The 17,297-nt window shown below is 39.8% G+C and overlaps 1 protein-coding gene across 1 annotated transcript in view; it reads left to right on the forward strand.

The window, feature by feature from the left end:
- LOC124170983 (acyl-CoA Delta-9 desaturase-like) overlaps positions 1-17,297 on the forward strand; it is a 77,046-nt gene that overhangs the window by 49,074 nt on the left and 10,675 nt on the right. The window contains exon 2 of the mRNA XM_046550094.1: positions 3,120-3,372. Within this exon, the coding sequence (XP_046406050.1) occupies positions 3,132-3,372 (241 nt within the window). The 5' untranslated portion in view covers positions 3,120-3,131. The remainder of the gene's footprint in view (positions 1-3,119; positions 3,373-17,297) is intronic.

Here is a 17,297-nt window from a genome sequence, read left to right on the forward strand (position 1 = left end):
AAAAGGATAACTATAATTGACTTTCCTTTGACTTATTTTGCAAGCCAATAGTCCATTTAATCAAAAATTCCATACTGGATCCAAGGGCGTGCCCAGGATCAAAACTAAAGGGGGGCAAGCCGTGGTTGTTCAAGTTATAATAATGAAACAGCGCTCGAAAGAAGAAAAAAGAATTGCAAGAAAATTATAACAGCGCTTTAAATTACATTTTTTATACTAATGGCACTTTCCTTGAATTTAAAGAACATTTTTTCAAAAATTTCGTTTTGAATTAAATTTACTTTTGCTTCTAGGGGGAGGAACAGCTGCCCCTCGCTGGGTACGCCCATGACTGGATCATGTCATTGGCATTCATTCATCTGCCATTCATTTGAACTCCATTCATCATATTTTCTCCAGAAACACAAGTTAGCGGAGGGAAATGTTATTTCAGCAGCATGCAGTCCATTATAAAAGGCCAGAAACTTCTCCAAAAAAAATCTATTTGCAGATTTGTGCGAAACTACTGAGAGGAAATATCATTCGCCCTGACCGGAATTTGAACCCAGATCCCTCGATTTGCGGCCAAGTTCTTTAACCTCTCGGCCGCCATGCGATGGGGCGCTGATCGCGTCTCTTCTCCCTCTCCTGTTCCACGCTTAAGCTAAATACGACGACGAGTTCGTTTGAATCTCCCTCGTGAGATGAGACCACGGTCGCAACCTCAAGCGCGACCGTGCATATGTCAGTATACAGTATGTGTTTTGGGGACCACTACGTATCATGTGACATTCCATTTTCTCCACAGTCCGCTCTTCCCAAAGCCTCCAGTTCCGTAGCGAAACCCGATATCCCCGCAGGTGTTTCTGGCTAGTCGACACCACAATTCATTCATCCAGAAAAAACAGCATATTACAATGTCTGGTGATATTTACACATCTCACTTGTATGCTTTTTTTGACTAAGGGGAATGTATTACTGTGGGAATCAGTGCCAAGTAGTTCTCCAAGGAGTGGCAGTAGGGAGGGAAGCGTTGTTGGAGGTGGGAAGTTGCGCGCACAGCACAAATATTCTGTTTTTCCTCACATTGATCACGAAATCCTTAGCATATCCATAGATATGCAATTCAATGTTAAAAAGTGTAGATAGCGGAGCGAACGACGCGGCTGGAGCAACTGCAGCGCATATGGCGGAAGTTTGCCGTAAACTAGCACTCTCCCCTACCGTTTATACTCCCCTCCAGTTCCCATTCCCCTTTTATTCTTGCTTTTCGTGTTGCATGCCGTCGGGATACTATGCGGGATATCATTAAATTAAAATCACCAAATGTGCAAAGCAAATGCTCATTTATTTTATCAACAGTAACTGAAAAAGTCACTCAGAGGCCAAGTAAAATGATTTGAATAAGTAAATAAATAAATACTAAACATAGGCGGGCGAAAGCATCTCTCGATACTTCACTTGTGGACGCTATTTCCTCGCACCCACACACACAGCGAAAATTAATTCCTCAGTGTCATCACAAATTGCGGGATAGAAACACCACAACGAAAATTCTTTTACCAGTGGCCACTTCACAGCACTGAATATGAGATTATTGAATGTTGAAACACACAAATTCGTAAGCAAAATCAAGATCACCATACAGGAATCTACCCTTTCAATCCTAATATTTTTACGGATGAAGATTTTCTTGTAGAAGATTCCTGTCTACAGAACAACCGATCATGCCCCGCAAGCCCTGCAAGTAGCCTAAACATGTCGGTAAGTGAAGCTGCAGCATCCACTAGAACTTCCTTTCAAAACATTTTGGCAATCCCGTCAACAAGTAAGCAATTACATAATGAACGACGGTGTGCTTTAACCTATACAAATGTAGGCCCAAACACGTCCGTAACAAGTGAAGTTGCAGTGACCCCTGGGACCTCCTTTAAAGATACTCTGCCAATCCCAGCAAGTAAAGGACCAGATGAGCAAAACAAAAAAAGGGAAGGCCAAAGCAACATTCGGAAATACTGTCCTCAACACCGATTAAATCTGTTCTTGAAGTTAAACGTAAGATGAAAATTGAAAAAGAAAACAAGCTCAAAGTGAAAGATGGAAAGGTCTCAAAAGATAGGCCTGTAGATACAAAACTAAACAATGATAAAAAAAGAACAGCAGAACAATGGAAAAAAATGTACCTAAAGGTAAAGGAAAACTACCAATGAAAGTCGTAAAAAAGGCTCAGAAAAATCTCTTCAAGGATTTGTAAGATAAATCAGAAGAAGAGTCAAGTGACGTCAATTTGTGTGATGGTAATGAGTTCAATGATATGGAAACCGACAAAGACAAGTGTTTCGTCTGTGAGGACTTTGGCCAGGATGGTGAACTATGGTACAGGTGCACCAGTGGAATTTGGGCACTTGCTTTGTGTTCTGGCTGGTACACTACAGAGGGTTACCAGTGTGATATTTGCTTAAGAAAATGAGTGGCACTTGGGATCTTTAAGAAATAAACCTAATATGCCTTAAACCATTGTTGACATTGCTTTGAGGCAATTTCAGGCTATTGTTTTTTATAATGTTTATATATTAAACATATTATGATTTTCCTTAAGAAAGATATCTACTACGTATATACAATGACTGTACTATGCATTGTTATGGAATAATAAATATATAAGAGATTTCTTTTGAGTTTTTGTGCTAACAATTGATTTCATTTGTTATTTATATGGCAATAGATGTGTTCGTCATTATCCGACATGGCGGGCAATACCGAAGAAAGCAAGGGTTTCGATATTTTAAATATGTAAATCTATAGGTCATAGTAAATATAAAAATAATTTTTATTTTGTAGTACAATAAACTTACTTTAAATGGAACAAATTTATTTTAAAATCGGTTAAGTCATTTCGGATTTAGAAAAAAAAATGCCTTAGGTATTCGCCATTTCCCTACTCTCCCCTATGCAATAAATAAATGTTTAATATAGTAATAATGTATATAATAATTCATGATTTTTTTAAATTTTACTCCTTTCCTGTTAACCCGGACACTTAAGTCCACATTATTCCGGGTTCGCTGGACTATCTGGACTTTGATATTTTTGCGGCATTAAGTGTTGTGATTAAACTCGTGCTTCTCTTGGTTGCGCAGGAGCAGCTGGCAATGGCTCCAAACTTGACCAGCCCCGCGGCGTACCGGCCGGACGAGCCCTCGGTATTGCCTTCATCGGTCGAGGGCGAGAAGGCGTCCGCCGAGACGAATAGCAGTAGCAGCAGCATCGGCAGCAATCGGCAGGTGCATATCGTGTGGAGGAATGTGCTCGTCTTCACGTACCTTCACCTGGGTGCCCTCTACGGCATATATCTCACCTTCACGGCAGCCAAATTATACACTTTCCTATGGTGTAAGTACCAAACATGTGTTTTCATCCATTTCATACCAAGTGTGAAATTCATCATGGTCAGATCATTTAGTCTACCAAGTATTTTAACCCAGATTTATGGATTTTCGGTCAGTTATTCTATCAGTATCACCACCAAGGCGTTGTAACTGGTACCATACCTTGGTAGGTGGTGGAATACCTTGGGATTGGAGCCTCGATCTCCCGATTGTCGGTCAGTAATGCTCTCATTATCACCACCTGGGTCCACTATATATACATATATTTAGTGGACTTTCGGCACCGAAGATAGCGGGTCAACCCGTTGAAACGTCTGCTAGTTTTTGTGAGTGTCCCTTTTTTATGTGTTTCTGTGTGTTTTAACTGTCAATTTTTGTCCGTTCTCTTCGATCGGCCGTATGCACCAGTTATGCATTATATTCGTGGTTAAGTCCGTCACACCGAACAATCGCGAAGTAAACCGTACGAGACCGTTACGTAAGTCGCTAAGTAGCGTCTCTAGAATACGTTTGGCGAAAGCGTTGTGTAATGAATTGTCTTCCGTTTCTATTGAGCGCATTTGTTATTCCGAAGTTGGCTCGTAAACATGTTTTCATGAAAAAATTACCATATATCGGTCTGAAGAAGGTCCTGTGCAAATTGTTTTTGTAGCATTGACCAGCCCAAATTTCACTTCCGCCCATTATGTAAGTATTTTTTCGCAATGCTCAGGCCACTCATAGATAGTTAAAAGTATTAATTTTTTTCCTGCTATACATCAAATGTTATCTTTCAGAAGGTATTTTCCCTTTTTTTTATTAAATAGGACTATTAGTTTCAATTCACAGAATCAATTCTGAGTCTGAAAAATGACTCAAAATATTATAGACTTGAAACCGATTTTGTTTTATCTTTCTAGTAATTTTTTCAGGCTCGAAAACGATACAGTGTATCGAAACTGTTCATCCTAATAAGTTTATTGATGCGGAAATGGCAATTATTTCTACAGTATAGTTCTATTCGAGTTAGTCTTATGATATATGCCTTCCTCTGTATTGATGATTCGGTATGTGTTCACAATTTACATGGGTGACCAAATGAAGAAGATCAAGAGGAAGAAATTTTCATATCTTACGCAGGCAATATAAGATACCGCAATGTGATCAGGTGAATATTATGTTTTATTTTCTTACTGTCAGAAACCGTTCTCCAATGCATTCTCAGGTTCCTTTCCATATACAGCATACGGTGAAAAATTTGAGGTGCATAATTTTAGTCTGCTAGGGATATTGCCACTAATTGGCAAATATTTTAAACAGTTGAGATTATTTAATTGGAATACTTCTTCCTTGAGAGGATATACTGGTAGTAAGAGAGCAAATGCGGTTCCGTCTCTATAATAATCTGTAGATTAAGTGCTTAGATAAAGGGTTTCTTCGAGGCGGATTCATGTACTGTCCTGATGCATCGAAAAATGGCGAAACTGATTATTGTGCCTGATCATCGTATGGCTGAGGTAGATCTTTTCAAATTGGTGGAATATATCGAAAACTTCATGCCAATGTGAAGAAATTTCGGGAAGTCTAAAATTTTGCACATTACTTTCGTTTCAGATCAAATTATGTGAAAGGAGTTGTTTCTATAGGCTGTGATATTTATAATGAGGAATGTTTTCATCTTTAGGCATTTCAGAGTTACTTAAAATCGTTTGTTGATATTTTTTCGTCGCATTACTCCTTTCATAATCGAAAAACTAATATTAAAAATTTTGCTATGGAAACTTTCATTGCTTTCAAACTTCAGTGCTTGGGTTGTGTAATAAATATTCCCAACTTGTTTGAACTTACCTTTGGTGCCTCTCGGTAGAGAATTTCAACAATCTTTGTGTAATTATATTGAGTATTGGTGTAAAAAAGCATAATTGGATCATAGTTTTGGTATATTCTTAACAATGTGGAAAAACAGGGCATTCTACTTTCGATTGCTAGTTGATGGCATTGCAATGTCTAAGTAAGTTCTGTTATCTTTATGAGTTCTTATTATTAATATGGATCATTAGCCATTTATACCGTGATATTTATCAGATCAGCATGAGTTTTTTCGAAATTTGTGCGTGTAATTTCGGAGGAATTAAGATTCTTTCCATCCACACTTTAGGCTAACACCGGTCGTCATTTTATTTCATGTTGGAATACATTAGACTCTTTTTTTATTGGAACACTTATAAAGAAAAAGATAGCGTGGCCTAAATAAGTTATATTTTCAGTCATATTAATATTAGGAAAGAGAATTTTTATGTGTATTTTTATTTTATGCTGATTACAAATATTTTCACCGGTATCCTCTCGTTAGCCGTTATTTAGTTATCCTTCGTTAAAAGCAGTCTGCGTATCAATTCATTGTATGACTGGACACTTGCAACGATTACTTTATGCTATTCCTATCTCATAGAAAATTTCTTTCGCGCATTGCATCTTACAATCAAATTGCGTTGTGGCTTTCAATCAAGCAACCGAATCTTTCCTTACTTTTTTCTCAAAACGAGCTCAGGCTTTTGACAAGGCAATGGTCTACGATTTTCTTCGAGGCGGATATTTCTGTAGAGAAACTGAGCATTGTGAGGTAACTTAAGTCATTATTTCTTACATCTTTCAGGAGGCAAGACTTGTATCCACATTATCTGACCCTAAATTACGCTCTCTGAGCCATAATTTGTAGATAAGCGTCTTGATGCATATATTTGTCCAATCTTCCTGAGAGTGAGGTGGAAGTCCTTTTAAATGTTAAAATTGCTATTTTATTCGCTTGCCTTCCTTATTCATAATTTGCTAATTCGTTTTACTGACATTTTTATACGATTTTCGTAGTCCTGCCTAGGATTGTGACAATGACCTTTCGAGGCGTGTCGTGCTGTAAAGCGAAGCAACCAACTTAACTGGTTTTGAGGAGGCTATTGCCTTATCCAGATCGCAGCTATGAATCAAAATTTAAAGAACATTAATATTCCGCGGAGGTCAGTGATCCCTCTTGGTCCGTGCGCCGCAGCCCGCGACACTAGCGACGCCGCGGCGGTTACAGGAGGCAGTGTGGGAAGCCAGAGCTCATCGAATCTAAAGGCCGTTTTACACGGTACACGGAATTGCGCAATCTAACGTACGTGCGAAGGCGCAATCAAAATTGCGTTGTGTAAAGCGGCGAATTGCTAGAACACATGCGAGAATGCGTGGATGCGAGACGGCAAAATAGCCCCTGTTCTATTTTCGTTCATGCATTCGCGCAATTCCACGCCATTTTAGAAATAAATGCAGCTCTTACCTGCGCAATTCCGTGTACCGTGTAAAACGGCCTAAAGGACATATAGAGCAACCTAGCTGCAGATGGTAGCTGATGGAAACATAAAGACCATGTGACTTCGTAACCATGGAAAATGAAGAAAGTCATCCAACAATAATTAATTAGATTCTATTCTAAGGCTAATGTTTTTCCTTATTCATTATCTCTAAATAGGTACGAAGAAATATTTTAATTCGGAATGAAAAAACTAACATTTTCACTTCCCTCGTTACTATCCACGGAATCACCCAATCAGTGGCCTTCCCTGCCCGCAAAAGATCGCGTAAGTGATGTGTGGTCACGTGATTTTCTTTATAATCGTGGCGGCGTCGCAGGGAAACGGTTGACTAGCGCGATTTTTGGCTTTTGCGCTCGCGGCGAAGATTGAAAATTGGAAAATCCCTGGTCACGTGACCGTCTTCCACATTTCTGGGTCTCGAAATCTCTGATTGGTAAATTCCGAATGTGGCGTTGTTCTGAGCGAAGCGGTGGTTTTTATTTGAGTCGTGTATTTTGATTTGAGATTTTATTTTAATTTGATTGAACACTCACAAAGGAGTGGTATCCGGCTTTAATTAAAATTTCTCTAACTGTTTATTTACTTTTCCCAGTTTTCGTAATAATACTTTAGTTAGGGGTCTCAATGTTATCTCAGTCCCTGCTTACTGCACAGCAACCATGATATCTCGGGGTTTCCACCGGGTAAAAGTGTACCGAAACGTCGGCAATTGAAAATATTGGTGGAGTATCTGAGGAGCACCACTTCAGATAGTTCAGTGGGAAATCTTCTGATTAGTGTTGCCGCGAGACTCGAGACGAGACCGTTGGGTAGAATTCGATACGAGACGAGACCACTTTTGGACGAGACGAGACGACACCATTTCCACGAGACTCTCGAAAGTCTCGAAATACAGATATATGTCCTTAATTGGTATTTGGTATAGCTTTATCCCTAAAAACTATGTCCTTCTGTTAAGAGAAGTACCTTTCACGTTATTATTAAGTATTAAATTTTAAATATCATTCAATAATAACTTTTCGATAAATTATTTAACTTTAAAAAGAATTTTTGCCCAAAGATCCATTTCTGAATGCATGAGCATAACTCCTGGAGCCATGTTATAGAGTGTTAATGGCTGATTACATTTCCTTGTTTCCTGCGATAATAACCTTGGAAAATTATCTGGCAAAACTTGAACTATTTTCCAAAGTGGAAATTTTCAGTGCTTACTCCTTCGACAAAAACATCTTGGATAATACTCGCATACGTGTAAAGTATCGCTCATCGGCACTAGCCATCCTTCTTAAAGTTTGCTTGCTAGGGGAAAATCATGGCCCATTTCGAATTGCGCAGAGCACATAACCTCGGAAGAAAGACGGTTGATAGTTGAAATAACAATGTACCTCGTCCTGTATGATATATCTTCCGAGGTTAGTGAGGATATGTAGCATAATGTCCCTAAATTGTGTTGAGAATCTTAAAATTAAAAAGGATAGCTACAATTGACTTTCCTTTGACTTATTTTGCTAGCCAAAGTCCATTTAATCAAAAAGTCCATACTGGATCATCTGACCGGCATTTATTCATCGGCCGCTCCTTCTAACTCCATTCATCATATTTTCTCCAGGAACACTAGTTAGGGGAGAGAAATCCTTTTTCAGCAGCATGCAGTCCATTCAAAAAGGGGTCAGAAACCTATAGCAAAATCTATTTGCAAAGTTGTGCGAAATTTCTGAGAGGGAAAATTATTCGCCCAGACCGGGATTTGAACCCAGATCACTCGATTTGCGGCCTAGTTATTTAAACGCTCAACGCCGTCATGCGTATCCATTACGCTTCCAAAACTTCTGTATCTAATATTTTTCTCTGACAGATATTGTATTTTTAATAAAATTAATTACTCTGCTTTTTGAAGATTTTTTTTTCTTTCTAATAAAATATTAGTAACGATTTTATGCCTTCAGGTTCTTTTTAATGTTTCGATGATACTCCGTTTTTAACCAGTGATTTGACGAATTCGGTCTTAAAAATCAACTTCTTTCTTCAACTGTACTATCTTGAAAACTTCTGCCCATTCTGCTTGTGAGACGTCAAGAAGGGTCAGCTACTTTAGCTTGATATACGATATCTTCCCAGGGGCGGTCTGGCCGGGTCGGCGATCGCCGAGGTCCCCGAGATCAGGGGGCCCCAAGAGTCCTCTGGATCGTCGATAAATAACGCTATGAGGGAGTTGCGTGGAGAGCTGTTTCGGGGGCCCAAACAAAGCTTGTGTATATCATGAATCGACCGTCATGCGCTGGGGCGCTGATCGCGTCTCTTCTCCCTTTCCTGTCCCACGCTTAGGCCAAATACGACAACGAGTTCGTGTGAATCTCCCTCGTGAGATGAGACCACGGTGGCAGCCTCAAGTGCGACCGTGCATATGTCAACTAATTTTGGGGACCACCACGGATCATGTGACATTCCATTTTCTCCACAGTCCGCTCTTCCCAAAGCCTCCAGTTCAGTAGAGAAACCCGATATCCCCGCAGGTGTTTCTGGGTAGTCGATAGCCAAATTTATTCATCCAGAAAAAATATCAGATTACAATGTCTGGGGATAGTTACGCATCTCGCTTGTATGATTTTTTGACTAAGCGTTCCGTAGGTATCAGTGCCAAGTACTTCTCCCAGGACCGGAAGTAGTGAAGGAAGCGTTGTTGGATGGGGGATGCTGCGCGCGCACACAGAATTTCGCTATTTTTCCTCACACCTCACACAGCGAAATCCTTAGTACACGTTAGTAGTTCAGTGAATGCTGGTTAAGTAAGTGAGACAGTTTCATCCTCTTTGAAGTGTTTATATGAAAAGTGTTTACAGAAGCGGTGCGCAGGAAAGAAATGAGAAAAAAGAAATAACTCTTTTATGATAATAGTATCCCAAAAAACTTGAGTGATTAGCTGAACAATAACAGTGATTCCTGTATCGATTTACTACACAGTGAGAGTTTAAATAAAGATTCAGGTACGTTGGAATATTCGTATTTTTATTTCAACAGTTTACAAAATATCGTGTTGTGACGCGCTTTGAGTGACCTTTACGTGCGGTTCTTTCTTCTCTCCATAATTGCGTTTATTTCTTAGTTCGTTTAATGAGCGTATTTGATTTAATATTTTACATTTTTACTTTTACTTTTTAAAAGCATCATTCGAAAAGGTTATTTTAAAGGTTCATTAATTTCAGAGCATTTTCAAGGACTAATTTACTTAATAGATATTTGAACCATAATATATAATTTAATTTTATAAGCTGTTAAGTTTCTACTTCTCATTATATTTTTTCTTGCGAAATTTTATTTTTTAACTTTAACCTTGGTTTTAGAGCCAGAATAGCGTCAAAATCAATTACCGGGCAAACAAAATCCTGAAATATTCCGGAGGGGGGGAGGCGGGCGAATCCACCGCAGAGGGGCTGCCGAGGACCCCCAATTCCACCAGCCGAGGGCCCCCATCACCCCAGACCGTCCCTTATCTTCCTTAAGGCCGCTTTACATGGCGAATCTTCATTCGAAAGATCATTCGAATAATCTTGCGAATGGCCATCATTCACCGTGTGTGACGGAAATTTAAAGCATTCGAATGATCATTCGAATGAAATTTCAGGCATGTTCTCATTTGCTTGAATGATTTCCGTGAATGATATGAGCGCACGGCGTCCATTTTGCCATTGGCATCCACCTCGGAATTTTAAGATGATATATAAAAACTTTGGAAGCATAGTAACCCATGCAATAGCTCAAATAATTAATATGTACTTTGAGAGAACATAAATTCACAAACATCAATTGTATAAAGTGGGAAATAACCACAGAATAAGGGCAAGCGGAAACTCCGTAGGTCCTTATTCTGTGGCGAAGTTATCATTTTTGAAGTAGGCGAAACGGGTAATCCTATGGAAAATATCCAATTGGTTATGAAATTTTCAACCCAATATCACTAAAATAAAATCTGTAATTATAAAAAATATATGGAATGTTAGAGGTCTCGCAGCTTAATCTAAACTAAATTTAAATCTTTGAAAACTTATAATGTATTCATTAGTTTAGAGAACGAGATACATAAAATAATAAATATTTATTAAAATTGCTTGAAAAATTATCATAGAGTAGCGCTTTATATACGGCATGTTCAAAAAATTTTCGACGATGCTGATCGAATGTCATGAAAGTTATAAATTATTGAATGATAGCATCCTAAATAAGGCGAAGTCATCTAAATCTCATCCGGCCACTGGGATAGGATTCAATTAAATGCCAACTGCGCTGGAGGGGTTAACACTATTTATGCGTTTATTTTCTTAAGCCTTCAGTTGATTTCTCTGTAGTATATTAGTGTCTATATTCACTTTGTCGGAATTTTTCGTTTTATGTTACGAGTTTATTTTATTTTATTTTATTAAGAATTTATTCTTTGAGTACCATTAAAATCAATGATTCTACAAGCACTGGCGTAATTGGTGTCCGGATCAGGATATATTAAAAATTTATATTAACAGCTTTCCTATCTCGTGGTACCGATTCGGTGATTAAGTACGCAAAGGAAACGGCTTTTATGGTGCTAAATTTATTTTGGAGGTAACGAGACGAGAGTCTCGTCCGAGACGAGAGTGGGGCTCACGAGACGAGACTTTTGACGATACTCGAGTGCGGAAAACGAGACTGAGACGAGACTGGCGCCAAGTCTCGTCTCGTCTCGCGGCAACGCTACTTCTGATCTTATCACGTTCGTATTGGCTTCCCTAATCTTAAGTTCATGTTGGCTCTAAGGGCCGCATCTTTTAGGCCTTTAAATCGTTCCCCGCGGGCACAAGGGCTCAAAAGGCGCAGGATAGCACAGCCCGCGGACCTCTCCGGGCGATTTCGATTTCTTTGAGGCCGCCGCGAAAGTGGCCGGCTCACGTCACGACGCCCAAACCACCGGGCCCCATTCGCTTTCTCTGGGAGTGAGACTGCCGGGAGCCCCCTTCAGCGCGCGGACCGCCATCCCGGAATACCGGTTTCCCATAAACAACGGTGTCTCAGCCAGTCACTAGGTCAACAAGTTCGAGGTTATTTGCCGCCTCGTGGTCAATGCTGAGTAAAAAGAGTCGGGGAGGGCCGTTGGCCTCCATTCGTGGCGGGAGAAACAGCGACATGTTGGGGGGAGTCACTTTTCCTTCGCGTCGATTGGGAAATGGCGGACGCGGCTACATCAGAAAATGCCCCGCGACGAATCGAACCGGGCCAAATAGAAGCCAGGGGAATTTGGCAAACGGTGTGGAAATGATCCCCTTTGAAAGCGATAGCGACGGCCAGGGTCCAGCGTACGCAACGTACTGCCCTCCATGCGTCCCTCCCCAAGTGTAAGGGTCCAATATTTAGGTCATGAAGATTACAAAAGAGGATCCTCACGTCGGCCTCTGAATGTTTTGGCGACCATCGCGCATTTAAATGGGTTTACAAAAGTTGCCACTCACGTCGCTGACGGACAAAGTGACGGAGTTTCACGGGGAAATACGGTTTAATTAGCAGTATTGGCCGAAATTTATGTACACGATGATGTGATCTATCAAAGTCATAACTTTTCAATGCTATTCCTCGTAATAACAAGCATTCTAATGGAAAATATTAGAAAAAAGTGGATCGCATTGCACTCATCACCGCGCTGCAGACAATTTTGAAAACCGATAAAATGCGACCGAAGTGGCAACAGAAGTCAGCCGTCAATGCGATAGAATTGCGCCTCCTCTAAGCAGTCCCCTTGATTTAGGCCATCTTTCGCTTGCCCCAGGCCTTTGGTTTCGTCAGAATTATCACGAACGGTTCCCATGATCGTTGCAGGCGCTAAGAGCGGCGTAGTGACTCATCCAGGGACAGAGTTTTCGCCTCTGGAGCACACACAACCTTATTTGAACATTTTTATTATTTGGAGGAATTAATTAAGAATTCCAATGATCTAGCGTTCAATTTTGTCAGCATTAGGTACCGTAATCTCTGTAACCGCGCACTTGCTGTTAAGTAGGTGTGACTGGTTACAGCTTCAACGATATTTAATGGGATTGAGTATGTCTCTGGAGCCGCCTTGGTCGCCAAGGTAGAATGATGAAAACGATGACGTGGGCATTCTCCTCATATTTGATGAATTTCTTATGAATGGTCAGAATGATTTTATAGAATTCTTTAAATATGCAGGAACTATCATTTTATCTAATTGAGATGTGGTCTCATTTTCTTTATTCACGTGTGCTCGAAGTATTTTTCGCACTTAATAGCGGCGCCCTTATTCGGTAAACCTAATTGCAGGAAGCTTCGTTGTTTTGTCATTAATATCCTAAAGTTCATGCCATGATTCAAAATGTAAAGTTGAACAGGAACTCTAATCTGAACTGGAGTAATAGAGTAATATTTTATATAATCCATGCCTGTATGACAATTTCATTTCGATCACAAAATGCTGTATTAAGTGCTTCAAAGCAATAGAACTACATGTTGGAGGTTTTATTCCTTCCCAAATTACGTTTATTTCTGTTGTCACTTAGGTCGCATTTTAATCGGTTTTCAAAAATGTCCGATTTCAATTCCGGTTTATGATCAATTATCTCCTCCTGTCCGTTAACCTAACCTTTTTATTTGTGTTCCGATCCATAAAATAGCGTTCAGATACTCAGTCCCCGTTTTTTTTATTTTAATTTGATTTTTTTTATTTTGATTGCGTTGGCAGTGTTGAATATCAATTTCTTCGTCGCTGACCAATTTAATGGCCTAAATTTAATGGACGCGGCCCCTCATTTGAGTGGTGGATTTCGCAATGCCACGTATAGTCGATGCAATACGAATTTTAACATTTTTATGGTTTTCGAGCTTCTATCACCCCAAATCTTGTAAATAGGTGGCGGACCCGCTCGCATAAGGATCTTTGCATAATTTCATTGACAGTGCAACTCAGTAGGCAGTTAATGAGTTTTGTGATTTTTCTTTGAAGGATTTTTTTGGTACCTTCTGTGTTATACAATTAATATTTTTTTCATCGAGCTTGTTTTCCAAATGGTGTCCAAAAAGTCTTTATTGAGATAGGGGAGAGGATAACGAATAAAAATAACAACAAATTATTTTACCGTGTCGTTTAGGTTGATTTTGAGACTGCTTTTCTGAAAAGCTTAAGAAATGTAATTAGAATAATTAGTACAAGTTGGGTATGTTTTTTCATGAAATTATGTAAAGATGATGAGCGGAGACATTAAATCGGTTTTTGCTCGCGGGATTGAAAGTAAATCTCGGTAATCCTGTTACTTCCGTCGATATTTTGGTACACTACATTGAATGCAGCTATCACTATTGTTGGCTCAATAGCTCCAAGTAAATTGTTCATGACGACCAGAATATACTGCGGCGTCTGCATTATGAAGGTAAACGCCTGGTGGGGTTAATGGCCGACAGTTTGCGTCCTGAGTGGCAAAAAGCGGCGCTTACTTTGCAAATCATGTCTGAAATGGTATGGCGTTTCCTCCTTCCTTGGAAATGAATTTAAAATCATCAGCTAAGCAATTTCCATTGAGTGGCGTTGCTATGAAAAATAACATAATAAGTGACGAGTCGTACTTCTTTTGAATAATTGTTATAACCGCTCAATAAATATCCACGACCAAGCATCCGACAATAGAGAGATGTTTTCTATTTAAGTCAAGTCCTCACTAATCCCTCGTACTCCGTCTGCTCAGTCATCCGTGTAAGTATAAGCACATCTAGCGAATAAAATCGACTGTCACTAATATTGTTTCAATTGAATGGAAGAGGCATTCCACGTATTGATAATCACTTGGTTTCAAGTATTGAAAGAAAATGGCAAACTGAACGATTTTCCTTTTTTCCGCGTGACATAGAATCCTCTTTCTTTGGTCCAAAACGCAAGAAAGTAGCCAGGAAAAATAGGAAGTCTTTTGAAGATCTTTTTTTTGGTTGACATTCGAAGGGGATCATTTGGAGATGGTACACTTGAGGCCATATCTCAGAAACATGTTGGGAGAGTTTTGAATCCCCTAACCCCCTCCCCAGTTCTGTACATTTTTACCATCATGGCTCTTCTTCGTGAATTTTTTAAAATATTTTTCCTGGTATTTTCACCCGTAACACAAAATACCAATTTTACTAATCAACCCCGCGTGTCCTCAAACCTTCTTTGAATATCCTTCGACATGAGATCTATTACCAAGTGAGTACGAAGAGCTTATGCTTTATCTTCGGACGACTTTTAAACAGTTTTCAAAAATGTCATCTATTCATTACCAATGTTTCCAATAAAGTATTTGAAATCGCAATAAATAGCATTGGACATTAATGAACAAATCTGCAGATACCATACATTTCGGCTGACAGCTCTAACTCTAGGTTAACCCCGAGAAACTCGGATCGCAAATTTGCCGATGACTGAAGTATTCGATACCAACGTCTACTGAAGTATCCAGTGGCATATTTCTTATTTACGAGCAGTTGATGGCGACTTTGACGTGCAGTACAGCGCTGCAATGCTCCTAGCGGCGTCTCACAGAGTTAAACGAGCGAGAATCGCGCGCTACTTGAAACGAGGGCGCGGGCCGGATCCGGCCTGCGAGCCGTATTTTGGAGACCCCTGATCTAGAGAAATTAAACTTAAGTTCATTTTATGATCATCAGTTGATTTATGGCTTGCATTCATTCTTATTGTCAGGATAGTAATACCAAAGGATCTATTGAATATTTTATACTTTTGGCTCGACAAGTTTCGCTGCCCTGTGACAACTGAAGTACAGGTATTTGTTTTTAATGAAAATTATGAAGGAAATCTAATTGGCATTTAATTTATGTGAGGAACTTTTTGCGACAAATCTTTATGGCAGAAGTAAATAAATTATTTTATAAGAAAATTAGTGAACCATGCATATTATGAAAATGAAAGCCTTATGTTATATTATGAAAGCCTTGAGTCATTAACTGTGCATTGCGCGATTCAGAGTTTCATAATCGCACACTAATAGTAGTTAAATAATGCTGTAATAATGCCAAGATTGTGATAATACCGTGCTGATGCGTTGAGCCTTGACCACGAAGGAAAAAGATCTACGGAGTGATGCACGCAGCCGCTGCCGGAGTAGATCGTAGTAGATAATGCTGCACTCTAGTGGCGTAACTAGGAATATGCTTTGGGAGGGGGATGGAGGGGCATTGGATGTGGACCCTTCCTACAGGCAACGGGGTTTCTGGGAAAATTTTTTAAAAACGTTATGCCTGGAAATACATTTTACATCATTTTGCACTTAAAATTTAACTTAAAGCAGATGCAATAGGGTGATTTCCTATTATTTTTTACTGTCTAAATCGAAAGTTTATTACTCCTGGAGTACGTATTTCACGCTTTTAGATTTTTTAATGACGATATCTATTTTTCACGATTAAATGAAAAGTAAAAAATTTTCAACCGCGTAAAAACGCGACGGCTACGTATGAATGCTGGGAAAACCCCGTGTGACGTCATTCTGGTTCCCGCTCTCGCCGTGTGAGGTGAACTTGGGGCAAGGGTATGTGTTTCGCTGCGATGCAGGCTGCTAGCACGTAGCAGAGTACCCTGATAGCGGGTAGCGCTTGACTTAAATAAGCATTATTAATACCTTATCAAGCGAAGGAAACTTTCCGACCAGAAGCAGTTTTAATAGGTGATTATTAAGACATGTTTCCCTGGGGTCTGTGCCTCATGCATGCATTGGTAATCTCAGACGATGTAAAACTCCTATCTAATCGTATAGAAACTAGGTCCCTGTGACGTCACGTGGAGTGGAATCGCATGGGCACCAATCTGGACCTTTTCAAATGCGGTTAAAATTGACCATTGCCATTCGTCTAAACTGGGATTTCTAAAACCAAATAATTTGTATATTATGAATACACTACTGGTGGGTAACGAATCGCAGTCAATGCCTTTCGTTTTCTTTGATGAAGGAAACTACCCTATTATTATGCGTCAAAAATAGACATAAGTTGTAAATAATTGTTTTATTGGTCTTTAGGGGGAGATATATCCCCTCATCCCCTCCCATAGTTGCGCCACAGCTGCACTCATCCTCGCGATCCTGGCAATCAAAGAATTCAAGTCCTATTTCAGTTCAATTCTATGGTGCTCGGGGATTCCATTGAAATTCGGCTTCTTTTTTTCTTCCGGTATTTTATTTCTCCTCACCTGAAAATTGCATCGGGCCACTTCCTAGAGATTTCAACAGCTGCACTGGTTAGGCTGTTTTACCCCGGCTACGCGATTTCAATAGATACGCCGGTGAGCCTCTTTTACACAATGCACGAGATGTCAACAGCTGTTCTGGTTGGCCTGTTTTACATGGGGCACTAAATTGCACGTCCTCAAGATGCAATTTTTTTCTCAATCGGACGTGCAATAATTTTAGAGCTATAGAGAAGGGGCTATTTTTCCTCCTTGCGTTCATCAATTTGCGCTTGCGTTCATGCAATTTGGGGCTTTACTAGTTGCAGATTGAATTGCGCGTTCGTGCATGCATTAGGTTGTGCAGTTACATTCCTCGTGTAAAAAGGTCTCGAGAGAGCTCGGATTGTGAGTATT

This window comes from Ischnura elegans, chromosome X (assembly GCF_921293095.1).
Source record: "Ischnura elegans chromosome X, ioIscEleg1.1, whole genome shotgun sequence".
Taxonomy (NCBI): domain Eukaryota; kingdom Metazoa; phylum Arthropoda; class Insecta; order Odonata; family Coenagrionidae; genus Ischnura; species Ischnura elegans.